This window comes from Leopardus geoffroyi, chromosome C2, assembly GCF_018350155.1.
Source record: "Leopardus geoffroyi isolate Oge1 chromosome C2, O.geoffroyi_Oge1_pat1.0, whole genome shotgun sequence".
Classification (NCBI taxonomy): domain Eukaryota; kingdom Metazoa; phylum Chordata; class Mammalia; order Carnivora; family Felidae; genus Leopardus; species Leopardus geoffroyi.
This window is the reverse complement of record NC_059333.1, coordinates 49,480,495-49,498,436: the sequence shown is the minus strand read 5'-3', so window position 1 is coordinate 49,498,436 and position 17,942 is coordinate 49,480,495. Positions and strand designations below refer to the sequence as shown.

At 42.1% G+C, this 17,942-nt stretch overlaps 1 protein-coding gene across 3 annotated transcripts in view; it reads right to left on the bottom strand.

Moving 5' to 3' along the window:
- The window catches only part of NXPE3 (neurexophilin and PC-esterase domain family member 3), a 49,293-nt gene extending 39,580 nt beyond the window's left edge, over positions 1-9,713 (bottom strand). Inside the window, exons 1-2 of one of the 3 annotated variants that reach the window (XM_045501880.1) lie at positions 9,602-9,708; positions 2,772-3,030 (exon numbers count right to left, since the gene is read on the bottom strand). In XM_045501880.1, the coding sequence (XP_045357836.1) occupies positions 2,772-2,864 (93 nt within the window). In that variant the 5' untranslated portion in view covers positions 2,865-3,030; positions 9,602-9,708. Of the gene's footprint in view, positions 1-2,771; positions 3,031-6,192; positions 6,562-9,601 lie in introns of those variants that run through there. The other 2 variants (XM_045501879.1, XM_045501881.1) reach the window with 2 other exon arrangements.
- Between the last annotated feature and the right edge of the window lie 8,229 nt (positions 9,714-17,942).

Genomic DNA, 17,942 nt, shown 5'->3' with positions numbered 1-17,942 from the left:
TCTTTAGCTGGATATTGCTATATACACCTTATGTGATATTTTTACTTAAAACTGAGTGTATACTTTTTAGAAAATGCTGAGATACTCTAATTCCATGAAAAGTATTGTCAGGACCAAGATGCATAGGATGGAAAGGGGATTAAGGGAGGGCAGGTTGCCAAGCTTCAGAGGCTTTCCCACTCCTCATCCCCACCCCAAGCTTCTTTGTCAATTCTCATCACAGTAATAAATTGAACAGTTTAAAAACCATGACAATATTTTCATCTGGGACAAGATGACTCTTCAGACAGGGAAAATGTTTTACTGAACTCCAACAAAAGACCTATTTGCTATTTTCAATGTAAGAATTGTCTTAATCATTGATTACTGCTATCTCCCCTCCCTTAGGGCTGAGTTTGTGTTTGTGTGGATAATTAGAGCTGTTAGTTACCATTCAGTCCAGAAGTTTTCAAGAACTAAAGCTGGACTATTATGGGAATTTTCTCACATTCCTTCCTGACTGTCATATTAATGATGTGGGACTCTGGCCTGCCCTCTCAAGTCTCTGTCCCTTCTCCTGTCTCCTCACTGAACCTAGACCCATACAAGGTTTTCTCTATTTGTATACCCAGGCTGTTGAATGTGGTAAAACACACACACACACACACACACACACACACACACACACACACTCACAAAACCAGTGAAGGTGAGTGCCATGCACACCTCTGGTCTTGAAAAGTTACTGCCCCTGTCCATCTCCCAACCCTGTTCTCCAAGGCCCTACACACAAACCTGTTGGGCAGCACTCTCCTCCTTCCACCCTCCACCTCCTCTACGGGCAAGAACTGCTTCAATGTCTTACCCTCCAGCAGTGAATGTATCTACATTGCCAACTACCATGATATTTTTCCTTCTTAGCTCAGACAGAGAAAGGAGCACGGCTCTCCCTACATACTTAATACTGCAAGAACAACAAGAACAAGAGAGACACAATATACCGTGTCTCTCATCCTACAAAGTTATATGCTCCACTTGTGTTCTAGATCCCATTATCTCCTCTCCTTGGCCCATTAATCCTTCTCCCCACACCCCCCAGTTTTATTTTTTTAATAAATGTTTATTTATTTTTGAGAGTGTGAGCCAGAGAGGGATGGCGGGGGGAGGGGCGGTAGGGACACAGGATCCAAAGCAGACTCCTCACAGACAACAGAGTGTCTGAAGTGGGGCTTGAACTCACAAACCATGAGATCATGACCCAAGCCAAAGTCGGACACTTAACTGAGCCACCTAGGCGCCCCTCCCCTCCAGCTTCTTAATTATCACTTTCCCCTCAAATTCAAATTCCTTAGACTTCAACTTTCAGCCAAGATAAAAAAAACAGTAAGATTTACCCTTCCACCTGAAATAACTTTTTTTTTAAAGTCCAAAATATATGAAACAATGGTCTTCCAGACACTGGACATCAGACAACAAATGACAAAGATGCCTGAAAGGAAATACAGGGGGTGATCCTTTGCTTGCACCCTTGAAAGCATTTCCAGGCTGCAGCATGGAGAGCAGAACCCAAGTGGGGCCTGGCCAACTGCTCAAGTTGAAGAGATGTGGCTGAGTCTTGAAAGACCAAGGTGAATCCACAGGACAGAGTGACAGGAGGAGAGGTACAGAGTGAGAGAGAGAGAGAGAGAGAGAGATCTTGGGAGATCTACAGAGGGTCCCACTTGCGTACTTGGCAGAGTACTGGAGGGCACAAGTGCATGATGAAACTCCTGGAGGCGGAATAAAAAAACCACTTGAAAGCATGAAAGACAACAGTAATCTGAGCTCCCACAGGGCCCGAATGTTTGGGGACACAGACATTCAATCTATAGCAAAACCCAATAAGCAGAGAAACACCATAATTACGTTGGACCTGAGAAGTACCACAAGCCAACAAGACAGGCAGCAGCATCTTATACAGAATCACTCCATAAATTTTGGTGTCCTATGAATCTGTGCAGCGAGTGGCAGAGTGGGGGAGGGGGATACTGCTAAGTTCCTTCGCAGTGCCAGGCAGTTGAGGGGGTTCAGGAAGACACAGTCTCTGCCCTTGTGTGATAGTCTTCAGAACAGACTCATCAACTCCCTCCTCTGAGACACTTCAGCTCTTTGCTGGCAGTCCGCTAAAAGGTCCCCTCCTTGAGTAAGCTTTCCTTCATCTCTCTAAACTGCTACAGAGTAGCCTGCTTTCCTTTCTTTATAGTACTGTTCACAATTTCAAACTATCATTTATAAAGAAGATTTTTTTTTTAATTTTTTTTTTCAACGTTTATTTATTTTTGGGACAGAGAGAGACAGAGCATGAACGGGGGAGAGGCAGAGAGAGAGGAAGACACAGAATCGGAAACAGGCTCCAGGCTCTGAGCCATCAGCCCAGAGCCTGACACGGGGCTCGAACTCACGGACCGCGAGATCATGACCTGGCTGAAGTCGGACGCTTAACCGACTGCGCCACCCAGGCGCCCCACAAACTATCATTTATTATTACTGTATGATTATGACTACTCATTATTTTCTCCTGTGCACACTGAGAATATGAGCTCCATAAGTGAAGAAACCATGTCTGTCATCTTGGGTACCTTTTGTGACAACACAGCATATAACCACTGAAAGGACCCAAACCCTTACTGAGAAAATGAAAACAAAAGCTATGGCCTGGGTAAGTTTTCTGATGACCAACATTTCCCAGGCTACCTAGCCCCAAACCCTTAATTTGGTTCCCTTAGTCATGAAGGAGTATACGATGTACTCACCTCCACCTGAGTAACATTGATGACCAACACCACCACCATCAGCACTGCAAGCAGGCAGCAGAAAAGCCGTAGTTTGAAGAAATTGATCCACATTGTCTGGCTGTGTCTTGATCACCCATGGCTGACGCCAGGCTACCTCCACTCCTCAAAACTCCATTTCCTTGTTCTTCTGAGCTGCAGATAAGCTTTTAGTTTAATTTGCTTGTACAGAGGAGAAGCTGGGGTCGATTTAAGAAGCACATTTTTCTTCAAGGGACTCCTTCAAAGAGGGGAGATGAGAACACAAATTACCAACTGCAACGGTCTTGGGTGGGGTAAGAGGAAGGACATGACATTTCTTCTTCCTTAACCTTCTCAAAGGCCCAGAGTCCTGAGGAGAAAGCAAAGAGCCAGAGCACAGTGAGATCTGTTCCATATCCAGACAACTTGCTCAAACCCAACCCCAGGCTTCCATATAAATACAGTGATAGTTGTCCTGCAACCTATTTAGGTTTTAACTTTTTAAAAAGGCAAAGAACAATATCTTCAAACTCTTAGAGCTAGAAAATTAAAGTAACTGTTCAACTTCTAGAGATCTAAGTAAATAAAATCCCTCCCCTTCTCTTATAGTTCAAGTCATATAACATTCCTAAAGTAATTGTGTTTGAAGAGCATTAGGAGGAAACCTTGTGATTTTAGGAGGAGATCTGGGATACTGGGCAAACCATCCTGACTTCTAGAAAACAGTGCTGTCCCTCTGCATGGCAGGGGATAGGAAACGCCCTTTGGATTTCCAGCTCTCTCAGCGCAGATGTAGAACTGGTCTTCCCTCAGCTGAGTAACGGCACAGAAAGGAAGACACTTGCCCTGAAGATGCAGGAGAGAAAAACTAAGCCCGACAATTAAGAGGACACCCAAATCCATCATCATAAATGCTAGAGGTGGAGGCTGTCAGAGCCTGCTGCTCCTAATTGTTCTCCCACACAAGGAATTCAAAATGCTCCCCTCCCCCAGTTGTTATTTTGATATAGGTAAGCAGAAAAAGTACTCATATTTTATTCCTAGCGAGACTTTCCAAGGAGGACCAGAGGGCAGGGTGGAGAAGGCAAGGTGAAAGGGTGCATAACTGCGGTGCAAGGATCTGAGAACACTTGGCTGCACCAGCACTCCCTGCAGCTCTGTATGGGGTCTGGCATGCCCGTCACCCCCTCACTCTTCCACTCCACCTATCCAATGCATTCCCATGCGCAGGGACCACAACAACTCTTCCTCACCTGCGCTTCATAAAGGAGACAGGGCTAAGCTATTCTAGCATGCTCTCCATCCTCTGAACTCCCACAGCACTCTCTTCTCATTTCACTTCTCAGTGATTTCACTTCTCTGTATTTGTAGTTCTTGTCCCCATGACAAGACTATACCAATTATGATTACATTAAAAAACAAAACAAAACAAAAAACAGGGGCCCCTGAGTGTCTCAGTCAGTTGAGCGTCTGACTTCGGCTCAGGTCATGATCTCACGGTCTGTGAGTTCGAGCCCCGCGTGGGGCTCTGTGCTGACAGCTCAGAGCCTGGGGCCTGCTTCGGATTCTGTGTCTCCCTCTCTCTCTGCCCCTCCCTGGCTCGGCACTCTGTCTCTCTATCAAAAATAAACAAACATTAAAGAAAAAGTTTTTAAACACAAACCAGAAACCACGTATCAGAGAAAAAGCTGCTTCGCAATAACAATATATCATACTTCCTTGATTCCCTCACAGGACGTCTTCCCTTACGTGATATATGTGGATTCAACCATCCATGCCACAAATAATTATGGAAGCCTGTTCTGTACCACACACTGTACTAGGCGCCAGAAATTCTCAGGGAAAAGCTAACAGTCATATTAGGGAAGAGGTGGTTCCCCTCCTAAATTGAGTTAGAACAGATCCAGCACTCCTGACCACCTCTACAGGGATACCACACACCGAACCACGTGAGGAGCCCTCAACACCACCCCTCTCCAACACCAAGGCACCCACTCACCTCAAAGTGAATTCTGGGAAGGAATAGCAGTGAAATAGAAGAAATAACTGTCAACAGGGCACACTGCTCCTCTATAGAAACCCTTCTCGAGGAGTTGGCCATAAAAATCATAGGCTTCTCTTATGCCCAGAGAGGGAAAAGGCCAAAGATGACACTCCACAGAAATTCAGCAGCACCACAGGAGGCATAGTCTGTGTACTGTGGAAACGCCAGCAGTTTAGACAATGTGTTATTCAGAGCCAGTTAGCAGCAGCACAGCAGCAGCCAGTGGGGGAGAAGGACGGCAAGGGCAGCAGACCCCAGAGCTACAGGGACTACAGGGACACAGGTAGCAATGCAAATATGCAAGAAGCCCCTCACAGCGAGGGACTTAAACTGAAAGTCATTACTGGAAGGTCATGCCAAGAAAAGACCTGACTTCCCGCCATGAGCAAGTACAGCCCTGAGACGTGAGAGACTCATCTATACACCTAAGTAAATGTGGTCTGAGGAGCACTGAGACCTCTCTTTAGAAAGACACATAATATTAGGGGCGCCTGGGTGGCTCGGTCGGTTAAGCATCTGACTTGATATTGGATCAGGTCATCATCTCAGGGTCGTGAGATTGAGTCCTGTGTTGGGCTCTGTGCTGACAGTGAGGACCCTGCTTGGGATTCCCTCTCCTCTCTTTCTGCTCCTCCCTTGCTCATGCTCCCTCTCTCTCAAAATAAATAAACAAACATTTTAAAAAGACATATTAAAATATTGATAGGTGTCACCTCTCAGCAGTTTCTGTTTTTCTCCTTCATCTTTATCTTGATGTCTTAATTTTTTGCCAGGAAATAAAAATCACAAATATAAAGAAAAAAAGCGGGTTTCTAAAAGTAATAAAGATAAGCCATAAGGAGAAACAGAATATTAAAGCAAATATAGGAAAACAACTCAAGCTAAAATGAAAAATTTCAGGGGTGCCTGAGTGGCTCAGTTTGGTAAGCTTCTGACTTTGGCTCAGGTCATGATCTCACAGTTCTTGAGTTCAAGCCCTGCATCAGACTCTGCACTCACAAGCTCAGAGCCTGGAGCCTGCTTCAGATTGTGTCTCCCTCTCTCTCTGCCCCTCCCTGGCTTGTGCGCGCTCTCTCTCTCTCAAAAATAAACAAACACTTAAAATATAATAAATAAATAAATAAACAAACAAACAAACAAAATGAAAAATTTCAAAGTGAAAGAAGAAATGTGTAACAGTTCTCTGCTATTTTCCTACCAATATAAAACCTAGGCATTAGAACAAGAAAGCTGTTTGCCAAGACAGCAGAACAATATCATTTGGTATCTCAAATTGCCTTAGAACTGAATAAAAACAAAAGTGCTAGATGGGAATGACTCTAAGAAAAAGTTTCCTAGATCAACCGAAAATAAACTATATTACTGAATGTAATTTACCTTTTTCTTTTTTGAAATCTCCAATTCCCAAGAAGAGATGCTTATTACAACTAAGAAATTAGAGTTTACATCTAACTTTTCTTCCAGTGTGAAGTCCTGCATTCAAGCAATCACGACAATAGCCCTTATTCTCTTCTTGCCACATTCAAAGCATAGGTTGATGTTTTTTCATTTTTATACCATTCTTCCTGCTCCAGCAGAGATAAGCACATGATATATAGGTTAAAGATACTGAACGTAAAGGAAAACGTATTTGAAATCAAGAGTATAATTTTCTACTGGGATGCACATAGATTTCAGTACAACATAGTAGGAGAAACATTTCCTTTACTACTAATAAAAAACCGTAACTGGATGTTTACATATATGAACTTAAACACGGCAAATCACTCCCAGAGCTGAGTTGAAGGTCAAAACTTTATAAATAGCAATATAACTGAAAAAGAAAAGATAAAAGCTTCATATGTTATTTTTCTTAAAGACTAGAATAACCATGTACTTCAACAATCCATCCTACCTACAGAAAACAAGCAGTGTCCAGACAGATCTAAAAGTTATGATTACTTCGTGAGGAATTTAAATTTGAGTGGTCTTGTTTTCAAATCCTTCTGATCTGTCAGTCCACCCCTTACTCATGTTTCATATTCATGTTCAAAGGACAAGCAGAAAGTAAAATTTGTGGTCTGTTGAGTCTCTTTCTCCAAAGTTGATTGAGACTACTTGCCAGCCAATCTAACTTCTTTATGGTCCACCACAACAACCCTAGACTGTCATTACCTACTGGACCTCCCACCCTCTTTCATAAGAGAATTACAAAGTGATTGCTTACATCACTTGGAATTACAGTTGTCAGTAACATCAATGAGATAGTTGAGCTAGTACTTTTTTTTTTTTTTTTTAATTTTTTTTTTTCAACGTTTATTTATTTTTGGGACAGAGAGAGACAGAGCATGAACGGGGGAGGGGCAGAGAGAGAGGGAGACACAGAATCGGAAACAGGCTCCAGGCTCTGAGCCATCAGCCCAGAGCCCGACGCGGGGCTCGAACTCACGGACCGCGAGATCGTGACCTGGCTGAAGTCGGACGCCTAACCGACTGCACCACCCAGGCGCCCCGAGCTAGTACTTTTAAGAGAAAATCAAGCAGTAAACCCATCCTCTAGGGAACTAAAGTTCTTAGACAACCATTTCACAAAGACAATGTATTAGAGGATAACCACACATCCAATTTCTGGCACACGCCCCATCCTAAATACTCTGAACTGCTATCCACATTTATATAATTTTGCTTTTCAGACCAAGTGTCTAGAATTTCAATTTAGAAAACACAGACCCCCTACATGAGACAAATGACAGATTTATAAGGAATATTCCCAAACTTAAATACTTATATATCAAACTTTCCAAATTGCAGCTATATAACTCATAAATATACAGAACAAACTGGTGGTTGCCGGAGGGAAATGGGGGGATGGGAAAAATAGGTGAGGAGGATGAAAAGGTACAAACTTCCAGTTACCAAATAAATAAGTTATGGGGATGCAAATATAGCACAGGGAATATAGTGAATAATTTTGTAATAGCTTTGTATGGTGACAGATGGTAACTACATTGATCATGCTGATCATTTCATAATGTACATAAATGTCAAATCACTGTGACATACACCTGAAACTAATATAATATTGTATATCAACTATACTTCAAAAAATAAATAACAAAGAGCAGCTATGTTTCATAGGGGACTGAGTGAGACCTTGAAACTTAATGGGCCAGGATCTAGAGAAAGAACTGGAGACCTATCCAAGACCGTGAAAATGATGGATCACCAAACAAGGTCAACTCCTGGACAAAGATGAAGCACAGCAGAAGTCTGCAGGACTTGGTTCCTCTGATTCTATTTCTCTTTCATGTACCCATCTCACACACCCAAAGTGCTGACTCACCTAGGCCTTCCTTGCCCTTCCACCAAAGCAGCACCCCATGCTTTCATGGAGGGGAGGGGTTGAGAAGTAAACAAACCAGTTAAATAAGTCACAGAGTATTAAGTGCTATAAGAAAATATAAAGCACATTAGTAGGCTGTGTTCTTTAACCTTGCATGCCCATGAATATCATCGTGTAAGCTTTTAACAACGCCGATGACTAGACTAGACTCAGAATCAGACTACACTGAATAGGAATCTGTGGGAGCAAGTCCCAAGAAACAGCTTTTTAAAAGAGGTCTCCAAATATTATAATATTTAATCATAATATATAGCCAAATAGGGGAACCACTAGTATGCGGTGGCCAGGGTTGTTACTCCTATCATTCAGTCAGGGATGGCCTTTCTAAAATAATCTCTGAATTGTAACCTACACTGTCCCCTCAGGACAATCCGAATCCAGGGCAATATGGACAGCCAACCTCACTTCAGTTTCCTTTCCTTCGTTTCCTTTCTCAGTAACAAATAACAGCACTGTATCAGGCCAGAGACTGTCAAGGAGAGAAGAGAACTAAGCACAGTCAAAGAAAAGCAGAACCCAAACACCATGGAGGAATAATAGTGTGTTGCTGTCTCCACTGCATGGAATCAGACAATTAATGATCGGGGTCTGGGAGTCCCGCCAGCTTCAAGCACACCCTGATGTTCCAAATGATAACCACAGTGAGGAGGGGGAAGGCCCACTGAGCAGTGCGATTCTTCATCTTTAGGAAATACGGCAATCCTCCTTTAAATAATGAAAAGAAAGGAAAATTTTACAGACAATTACACACAAAAGTCACATAAATCCTGACTGAGAATGCCCCTGACCACCACCCTGGTGGCCTCTGATCAAACGGATCCAGGCCAGGGTTTCCACATCACACCTTGCAAAGTCACACTTTTCTCTCCCCAAACGATCTGAATCTGAGGTCCCAAAGCGTCAGCTGAGTAATGCCAGAAGAGTCCAAAGTGTGAGAACATCGCCAGGCAAGTGGCAGCTGGGGCCCACAGCAGCAACGAAACCGGAGATTGGGGAATAAGGAGAGAGGCGTCGCAAAATGGACCGCACTGGGTTAGGGAGGGGTCTTTGGCAGCTGCACCTGCCGGCGTTGCAGCAAGTGCAGAAAACTGAGGACAGAGATGCTCGCGCCAGCCCCGCCCCTCCCTACCGGGACCTGCAACGACTCGGGCAACTCAGGTCCGAGGCTGCCGGGGTTGCAGCTCTGCCCCTCCAAGGGCCAGAGTCTCCCCTTTCTGGCTCCAGTGCCCCCAGTCGCGATCCCCTTGTCTGAGCTCCTCTGCACCAGGCCAGGGACTCAGGGCTGTCGCGCGCGGAGTAAGGGGCTTCGCGGACGAGAGGCGCACGCGAGGAGCCAGGCAATGGGTCGCTTGAGCGGCAAGGACCCAGCCGGCGCCCGCGTACAACCCGCAGTCCCGCACTCACCTCCAGGCCCAGCTGCTCTCCTTGCGCTCTCCCGCCGCCTGGCATCGGGACGCCCCGATCTGTAGCCGCTGCGCCAGACCGCCCGGCCCCTGCTTCCTGGCCCCGCTACGTCGCCTCACCCCCAACTCCCGGCTACGATTGGTCGAATTCCGGGAGGGGCGGGCCCAGGACGCTGACTGACAGCCGCGGGTGCCGAGCGCGAACCTCTGAGCCGCGAGGCGAGGAAGCGTTGGAATCCCGGCTCCTGCGTGCAGCGGGAGGGTGGGGGTCGCCTCGCTGCACCGCTGTGACCTAAACTCTCGGGACCGGCTCCTCTCGCCTTCGAACACCAAGGTTTCCTACGGGTAATCGGTTTCAAGCCTTTTTTTCTTGTCAGCGAAAGTGACCAAACCGGAGAAGCCCCTACTTGGGCCATCTTTCCTGTCGGTGGCGAAATTTATTGTTTCCTCAACCAGAAAACACTCTTGGCCAAGCATCAGCACCGAGACGGCAAGTCGTTGAGTCTTTACCTGCTTGCAATTAGTCGACTTAGTCTATTTGCCCTTAAAACAGCCCCGTCCCTTTTACTCTCCCTTTATATGGCATAGGACTTCTGGACAAAAATGCCTGCATACGTTTCCCGCCCCCCCCCCCCCCCCCCCCCCCCCAGTTCTGGGTTATCCTATTTTGTACATTCTTCTAAGCGGGAAAAGGTGCACAGCTATGCGACATTCAGGAACTGAGAGGAGTCCTTGGAAGACAGACAGAAGCCCTGCTCAGAAAGCTGGAAGGGATTGCGGCCTGCTCTGTGTTCTTCAGTGCACAGGGGAGTTAATGGAATTTATCCGAGCCAAACGCAGACTCTAAAAATAGACCTACCCCCAGACTATTACCTCAAGGTTGAAGAGGAGTTAATATAAACTGCAACTACCACTAATTATTTTTACATTTACTGACCACAATGGACTCTACATGCTTATTCAGATGTTTTCATGGCAGGACTACATGCATGGGTGCCTAGACCTATAAGTGGAATAAAAGAAGGTTCCTTCTACACAGGGCTGTCTCTTCTACAGTAACCATTTCATTCTCCTTCCTGGAGAAGTTCAGTCTTCCAGGGCCTACTCATAAAAGGTGGCTTCCGTTGCCTCAGTGTGGGATGAAGAGCCCCATATGATAAACTTATGCTGTAAGTCCTATCTCCCAGACACCCCATCACCTATTCTTTCACAGTTAGGCTGCCTGGCAAGTGGCAAATACTTAAACAGGACATGCTGACTTCTAGGTCATGGTTTTGGACCACATTAGCGATCCCTGATAACCCCATTCGCACACAGGCACTCATAACCCTGAGGCATTTGAGTATAAAGACACACACACACACACACACACACACACACACACACACACATATATATATAACATATATATATCATTGTATATCATTGTAGCCACAAATGAGAATGCCGAGGACCAGAGAGTCCTGCATATCACTATTAATTCATTAAAATAACTCTGACTACAAAGTCACCACACTCCCAATGAAAAGATACCATCATACAGAAAATATTTGATTTGGATCCTGGCCTGACTGTGTCTGACTTACAGCTTTGCCTCTTACTAGCAGGGGGCAAAGTACTCAACTCCTCTCAGCTCAGTTCCTCAACTGTAAATTAGGGGCAACCCTACCTGCATTTAGGAATAAATTAAATGACAAATGAAAAGTCCCCTAGCACAGTGTCCCAAATCTCTTCCTCTTTAATCCCCTACCTCAGGTTGTGACATGGCATAAGGAATTTCTGAAAGCTATATTTATGATCATCTAACTTTGAGAACTGGGAGGAAAAATGAGAACATAAGGTTTGTATGTCATCATAAAAACCAAAGGAACTGTTTGCTTCTGACCTATCTGCAAAAAATGTTTAGATGTTAATGTTACTAAACTTTATTTCTCTAAGAAACACAAAGCATGGATCTTTTAAAGGTAGATAAGCAAATTAAGCCTGTTTCTGATGCAGCTAACTTGGGGGGTATTTACCAGCCATCTGGCTCCATCTCTGATGGCAGAAGCTTGGGACACAAGCACTTCTGATCCCATATCAGTTCCTGTTTCAGTCACTTTGCTTCTTAACCCTTTGAAAAAGTGACTAAAATTTAGGCCCCCAAACTTCTCAAACCATTGTTCAAAATAAACGATGACTGTCATATTAGGTACCAACCACCCTATCCCCCAAAACACCATAGGCCACAAGAAAATGCTGCCAAGGGTAGGAGACTAGAAGGAAGAGGTATTTGGTGTCTGTATTAGTCTGTTCAGGCTGCCATAATAAAATACCATAGACTGGATGGCTCGAACAACAGAAATTTATTGTCTCACAGTTCTGGAAGCTAGAAGTCCCAGATCAAGGTGCCAGCTGATTCAGGTCCTGGTGAGAACTCTCTACTTGGCTTGTAGGTAAACACCTTTCTATGTCTCCTCATCCTCCTTCCCCCCCCCCCCCCCAGAAACTGTGTGTGCTATATCATAGGTGGAGGGGCTAGGACTCAGGCACTTGGAGGCCTCAAGAGCTCTTCTGGACAGTGCAGACCTTCTCCTCCTGCTGCTTCCATATCCTGTCTTTGAATCCTTCTAGCTCTCAATGCTGGTCCTCCTTCATAGGTAGCCTCAGCTCCCTCTTGTGCTGTATGACATAATCCTCAAACCACCCAGCCTGACTGGCAATCTAGAACTTAGCCACAGGGAAGAGAAGTAGAGTGTCATCTGAAGCATCTCTACCTTCACCCCCATCTTGTTTCTCCATTCTCCTTTTATAAGGACACCAGTCTCGTTGGATTAGTGCCCTACCTTATGACCTCATTTAACCTTATTGCCTCTTGCTGGGAAAGGCAGTCTCATGCATGCAGTCGTTCATACATATGGCCTTAGCCTGCAACACTTCCTTACCAAGAGATGAAAGAGACCTCATAGCTTGTGTTGGATGTTTTGCCCTGTGTGGGACTTTCTTTATGTATGCCTTTGTTTTGCTTAAGACACATGAGAGCTCCTTAGCCCCTTCCACCATGTGAGGACACACTAAGAAGGTGGTCATCTATGAATCAGAAAGCTACCCTCACCAGACACTGAATCTGTTGGTACCTTGATCTTGGATTTCCTACCCCAGAACTGTGAGAAATAAACTTGTTGTTTATAAGCCACTCAATCCATGGTATTCTGTTATAGCACCCTAAATGGACTATGACACATACTATCCACTCAAAACAGTTTTCTAAAATTACTTAGGTCATCTCCCTTTTTCCTACCCCCTTCATATATGTTGTCATAGTCCACACTCCATCCTAAGATCCCTTGACTTGATATTTGGGGGGTAAAATTTACATGTAATAAAACTTCAGTCTTTGTGTACTATTCTCTGAATTTTGAAGGTATGTGATGATAAAGGGGTCAATTCATCAAAAGATTTAACAATTATAAATATTTATGCATCCGAACATCAGATATATTACATAAATGTATAAAACAAATACTTCCAGAACTAAAAGGAGAAATAGCAATATAATAATAGCTGGAGACTTTAATATCCTATTCTCAACAATGAATAAATTATCCAGACAGAGAATCAGTAAGGAAATAGCAGATTTCAACAACAGTACAGACCCAAATGGATCTAATAATCACACACAGAACATTACATACAAAAGCAGCAGAACACATTCTTCTCAAGGGCACATGGAACATTTTGTAGGATAGATCATGTTAGGTCACAAAACAAGTCTCAACAAAATAAAGAAGATAGAAATTATATCAAGTATGTTTCCAACCACAGTGAAGTGAAATTAGAAATCAATAACGGGAAGAAACTGGAAAATTCACAAATACGCAGAAATTAAACACATTCCTGAACATCTAATGAGTCAAAGTAGAAATTAAAGGGATATAAAAAAATATCTTGAGACAAATGAAAATGAAAAGGTGAAATACCAAAACTTAAGGGATGCAGCAAAGCAGTTCTCAGAATTGTGTGTCAACTATTTCAAATTTAATTTTTTTTTTTTTTACTTTCAAAGTAAAAAAATAAAAAGAACATTAGAGCAGAAGGATCTATACTCTAAGGAGTAGAATAAAGGAGTAAAAGGGTAGGGCAGGGAGGGAGTGATAACTCATAGATGATCAGACTTGTGAAATTATTTGGGGAAATCTTCTTAAATATGTACAGTAGATCTAGTGGAGCATCTGAAAAAAATAAGAGTGAGTATATATTCATGGGACCAAAAAAAAATAGGGCAGCTTTTAATTCCAAGAAAAATGTTTAAAGATACAAGAAAGGAACTCTCACTACTGTTATTCAACATAGTGTTGGAAGTCCTAGCCTCAGCAATCAGACAACACAAAGAAATAAAAGGCATCCAAATTGGCAAGGAGGAAGGCAAACTTTCACTCTTTGCAGATGACATGATAGTCTATGTGGAAAACCCAAAAGACTACACCAAAAAACTGCTAGATACATGAATTGAGCAAAGTTGCAGGCTATAGAATCAATGCACAGAAATTGGTTGCGTTTCTATACACTAATAATGAAGCAGCAGAAAGAGAAATCACGGAATCGATCCCATTTACAACTGCACCAAAAGCCATAGGATACCTAACCAAAGAGGTGAAAAATCTATACGCTGAAAACTACAGAAAGCTTATGAAAGAAATTGAGGAAGACACAAAAAAATGGAAAAACAGCCCATCCTCGTGGATTGGAAGAATAAATATTGTTAAAATGTCAATACTACCCAAAGCATCTACATATTCAATGCAATCCCTATCAAAATAACAGCAGCATTCTTCAGAGAGCTAAAACAATCCTAAAATTTGTATGAAACCAGAAAAGATACCGAATAGCCAAAGCAATCCTGAAAAAGAAAACCAAAGCTGGAGTGATCCCACTTCCGGACTTCAAGCTGTATTACAAAGCTGTAATCAAGACAGTATGGTACTGGCACAAAAACAGACACTCAGATCAATGGAACAGAATAGAGAACCCAGAAATGGACCCACAAATGTATGACCAACTAATCTTTGACAAAGCAGGAAAGAATATCCAATGGAAAAAAACGTCTCTTCAGCAAATGGTGTTGGGAAAACTGGACAGCAACATACAGAAGAATGAACCTGGACCACTTACTTATACCATACACAAAAAAGAAACTCAAAATGGATGAAAGACCTAAACATAAGACAGCCATCAAAATCCTAGAGGAGAAAACAGGCAACAACCTCTTTGACCTCAGCCATAGCAACTTCTAACCTGACATGTCTTCAGAGGCAAGACATGCCAGGCAAGGGAAACAAGAGCAAAAAATGAACTATTGGGACCTCATCATGATAAAAAGCTTCTGCACAGCAAAAGAAATAATCAGCAAAACTAAAAGGCAACTGATGGAATGGGAGGAGATATTTGCGAATGACATATCAGATAAAGGGTTAGTATCCAAAATCTATAAAGAACTTATCAAACTCAACACCCAAAAAAACAAATAATCCAGTGAAGAAATGGGCAAAAGACATGAATAGACACTTTTCCAAAGAAGACATTCAGATGGCTAACAGACACATGAAAAAATACTAAACATCACTCATCATCAGGGAAATACAAATCAAAAGCACAATGAGATACCACCTCACCAATTAACATCTCAGGCAACAACAGATGTTGGTGAGGATGTGGAGAAAGAGGAACTCTTTTGCACTTCTGGTGTGTATGCAAACTGGTGCAGCCACTCTGGAAAACAGTATGGAAGTTCCTCAAAAAAATAAAAATAGAACTACCTTACGACCCAGCAATTGCACTGCTAGGTATTTATCCAAAGGATACCGGAGTGTTGTTTTGAAGGGGACACATGCACCGCAATGTTTATAGCAGCACTATCAACAACAGCCAAAGTATGGAAAGAGCCCAAATGTCCATCAACTGATGAATGGATAAAGAAGATGTAGTATATATGGATATATACAATGGAATATTACTCAGCAACCAAAAAGAATGAAATCGCCATTTGCAACAACATGGATGAAACTAGAGTGTATTATGCTAAGAGAAATAAGTCAGAGAAAGACAAATATCATATGACTTCACTCATATGAGGAATTTAAGATACAAAACAGATGAATATAAAGGAAGGGAAGCAAAAATAATATAAAAACAGAGAGGGAGACAAACCATAAGAGATTCTTAAATACAGAGAACAAACTGAGGGTTGCTGGAGGGGTACTGGGTGGGGGGAGGGCTAAATGGTCAAAGAGCATTAGACACTTGTTGGGATGAGCACTGGGTGTTATATATAAGTGATGAATCACTAAATTCTATTCCATTCTATTCTATTTTATTCATTATTACACTATATGTTAACTAACGTGGATGTAAAATTAAAAATAATAATAAATAAAAATAAATGAATAAGGGGGGAAAATCCCATTAAAAATAATAAAATAAAAATACAAGAAAGGAAAGGCGATCATAGTATAATAGTAGCCTATACAGTAAAATATATTTACTTACATAATAATAATATAAAAACTGAATTCTAGGGGTGCCTGGGTGGCTTAGTCGGTTAAGCATCCGACTTTGGCTCAGGTCATGATCTCACGGTTTGTGAATTCAAGCCTAGTGTCAGGCTCTGTGCTGACAGCTCAGAGCCTGAAGCCTGCTTCAGATTCTGTGTCTCCTTCTGTCTCTCTGCCCCTACTCCACTTGCTCTCTCTCTCTCTCTCAAAAGTAAACATTAAAAAAATTCTTTAACTGAATTCTGACTTTACTAAAATTATGGCCATTATTCAAAGAAAAGGAAGAAATTTGGAGGGTGGTACAGAGCCAAGTCCTTAATTATCATAAAAGGAAGTCAGTAGAAAATGTCTAAAACTTAGGGATCAAGTGAAAACAGTATACTGAAGTTAATTAATACCAGAAGAGATAACTCAGGGGTAGGGAGAAAAGGACAGGGCAGGAGAGTTATTTTATAACTATGCGCATACACTGTATTGTATTGACAATATTTTTTAAAGTAATAATAAACATTTTTTAAGTTGATGAAACAAAAAAATTTAATGGCTTTAAAGAAATTTTTAAAAAGGCAGCTCTCAAAGGGAAGTTTACAGTGATAAATGCATTTACATCAGGAAAAAAACAAGATCTCAAACAGCCCAATGTTACACCTCAAGAAATTAGAAAAAGAACAAACTAAACCCAAAGTTAACCAAAGAAGGAAATAATAAAGATTAGAACATAAATAAATGAAATAGAGAACAGGAGAAGAATAGAAAAGATTAATAAACTAAGAGCTGGCTTTTTGAAAAGATAAACAAAACTGACAAACCTTTGGCTCTACTAACCAAGAAAAAAGATAGAGGGCCAGGGGTGCTCAGGTAGCTCAGTTGGTTGAGCATCCTCCTCTTGATTTCAGCTCAGGTCATGATTCCAAAGTCATGGTATCCCATGGGGCTACACTCTGAGCATGGAGCCTGCTTGGGATTATCTCTCCCCCTTTCTCTTTGCCTCTTCCCTACTCTCACTCTCTCTCAAAAATAAATAAACATTAAAAAAAAAAAGATAGAGGGCCAAATAAATAAAATTATAAATGAAAGGAGAGATATTACAACTGATACCATACAAAGGATCATGAGATAACTATAAACAATTATACACCAACAAACAAATTAGAAAACTTAGAAGAAATGGAGAAATTCCTAGAAACATACAACCTACCAAGAGCAAATCAGAAAGAAATCTGAACAGACCAATAATGAGTAAGGAGATTAAATCAGTAATCAAAAATCTTCCAACAAAGAAAAGCCCAGGACCAAAAGGTTTCACTGATGAAGTCTACCAAACATTTAAAAAATTAATGGCAATCCTTTCAAACTCTTCTCAAAAAAGCAAAGAGGAGGGAACACTCCCAAACTGATTTTATAAAGCTGGCATTACAGTGATACCAAAGCCAGACACTACAAAAAAAGACAGGCCAATATTCCTGATGAATATAGATTCATATTTCTTCAACATAATACGAGCAAACCAAATTCAAAAGTACATTAAAGGGGATCATATAGCATGCAAGTGTGGTTCAACATACACAAATCAATAAATGGGATGCATTGCAAGACAAAAGTTGTAAGATCATCTGAACAGATGCAGAAAAAGCATTTGAGAAAATCTGCATCCATTTATGATAAAAATTCTCAATAGATTGACATCAACATAACAAAGGCCACATATGACAAGATGCACCATACTCAATGGTGAAAAGCTGAAAGCTTTTCCAATAAGATCAGGAACAAGGGTGCCTACTCTCACCATTCCTATTTAACATAACACTGGAA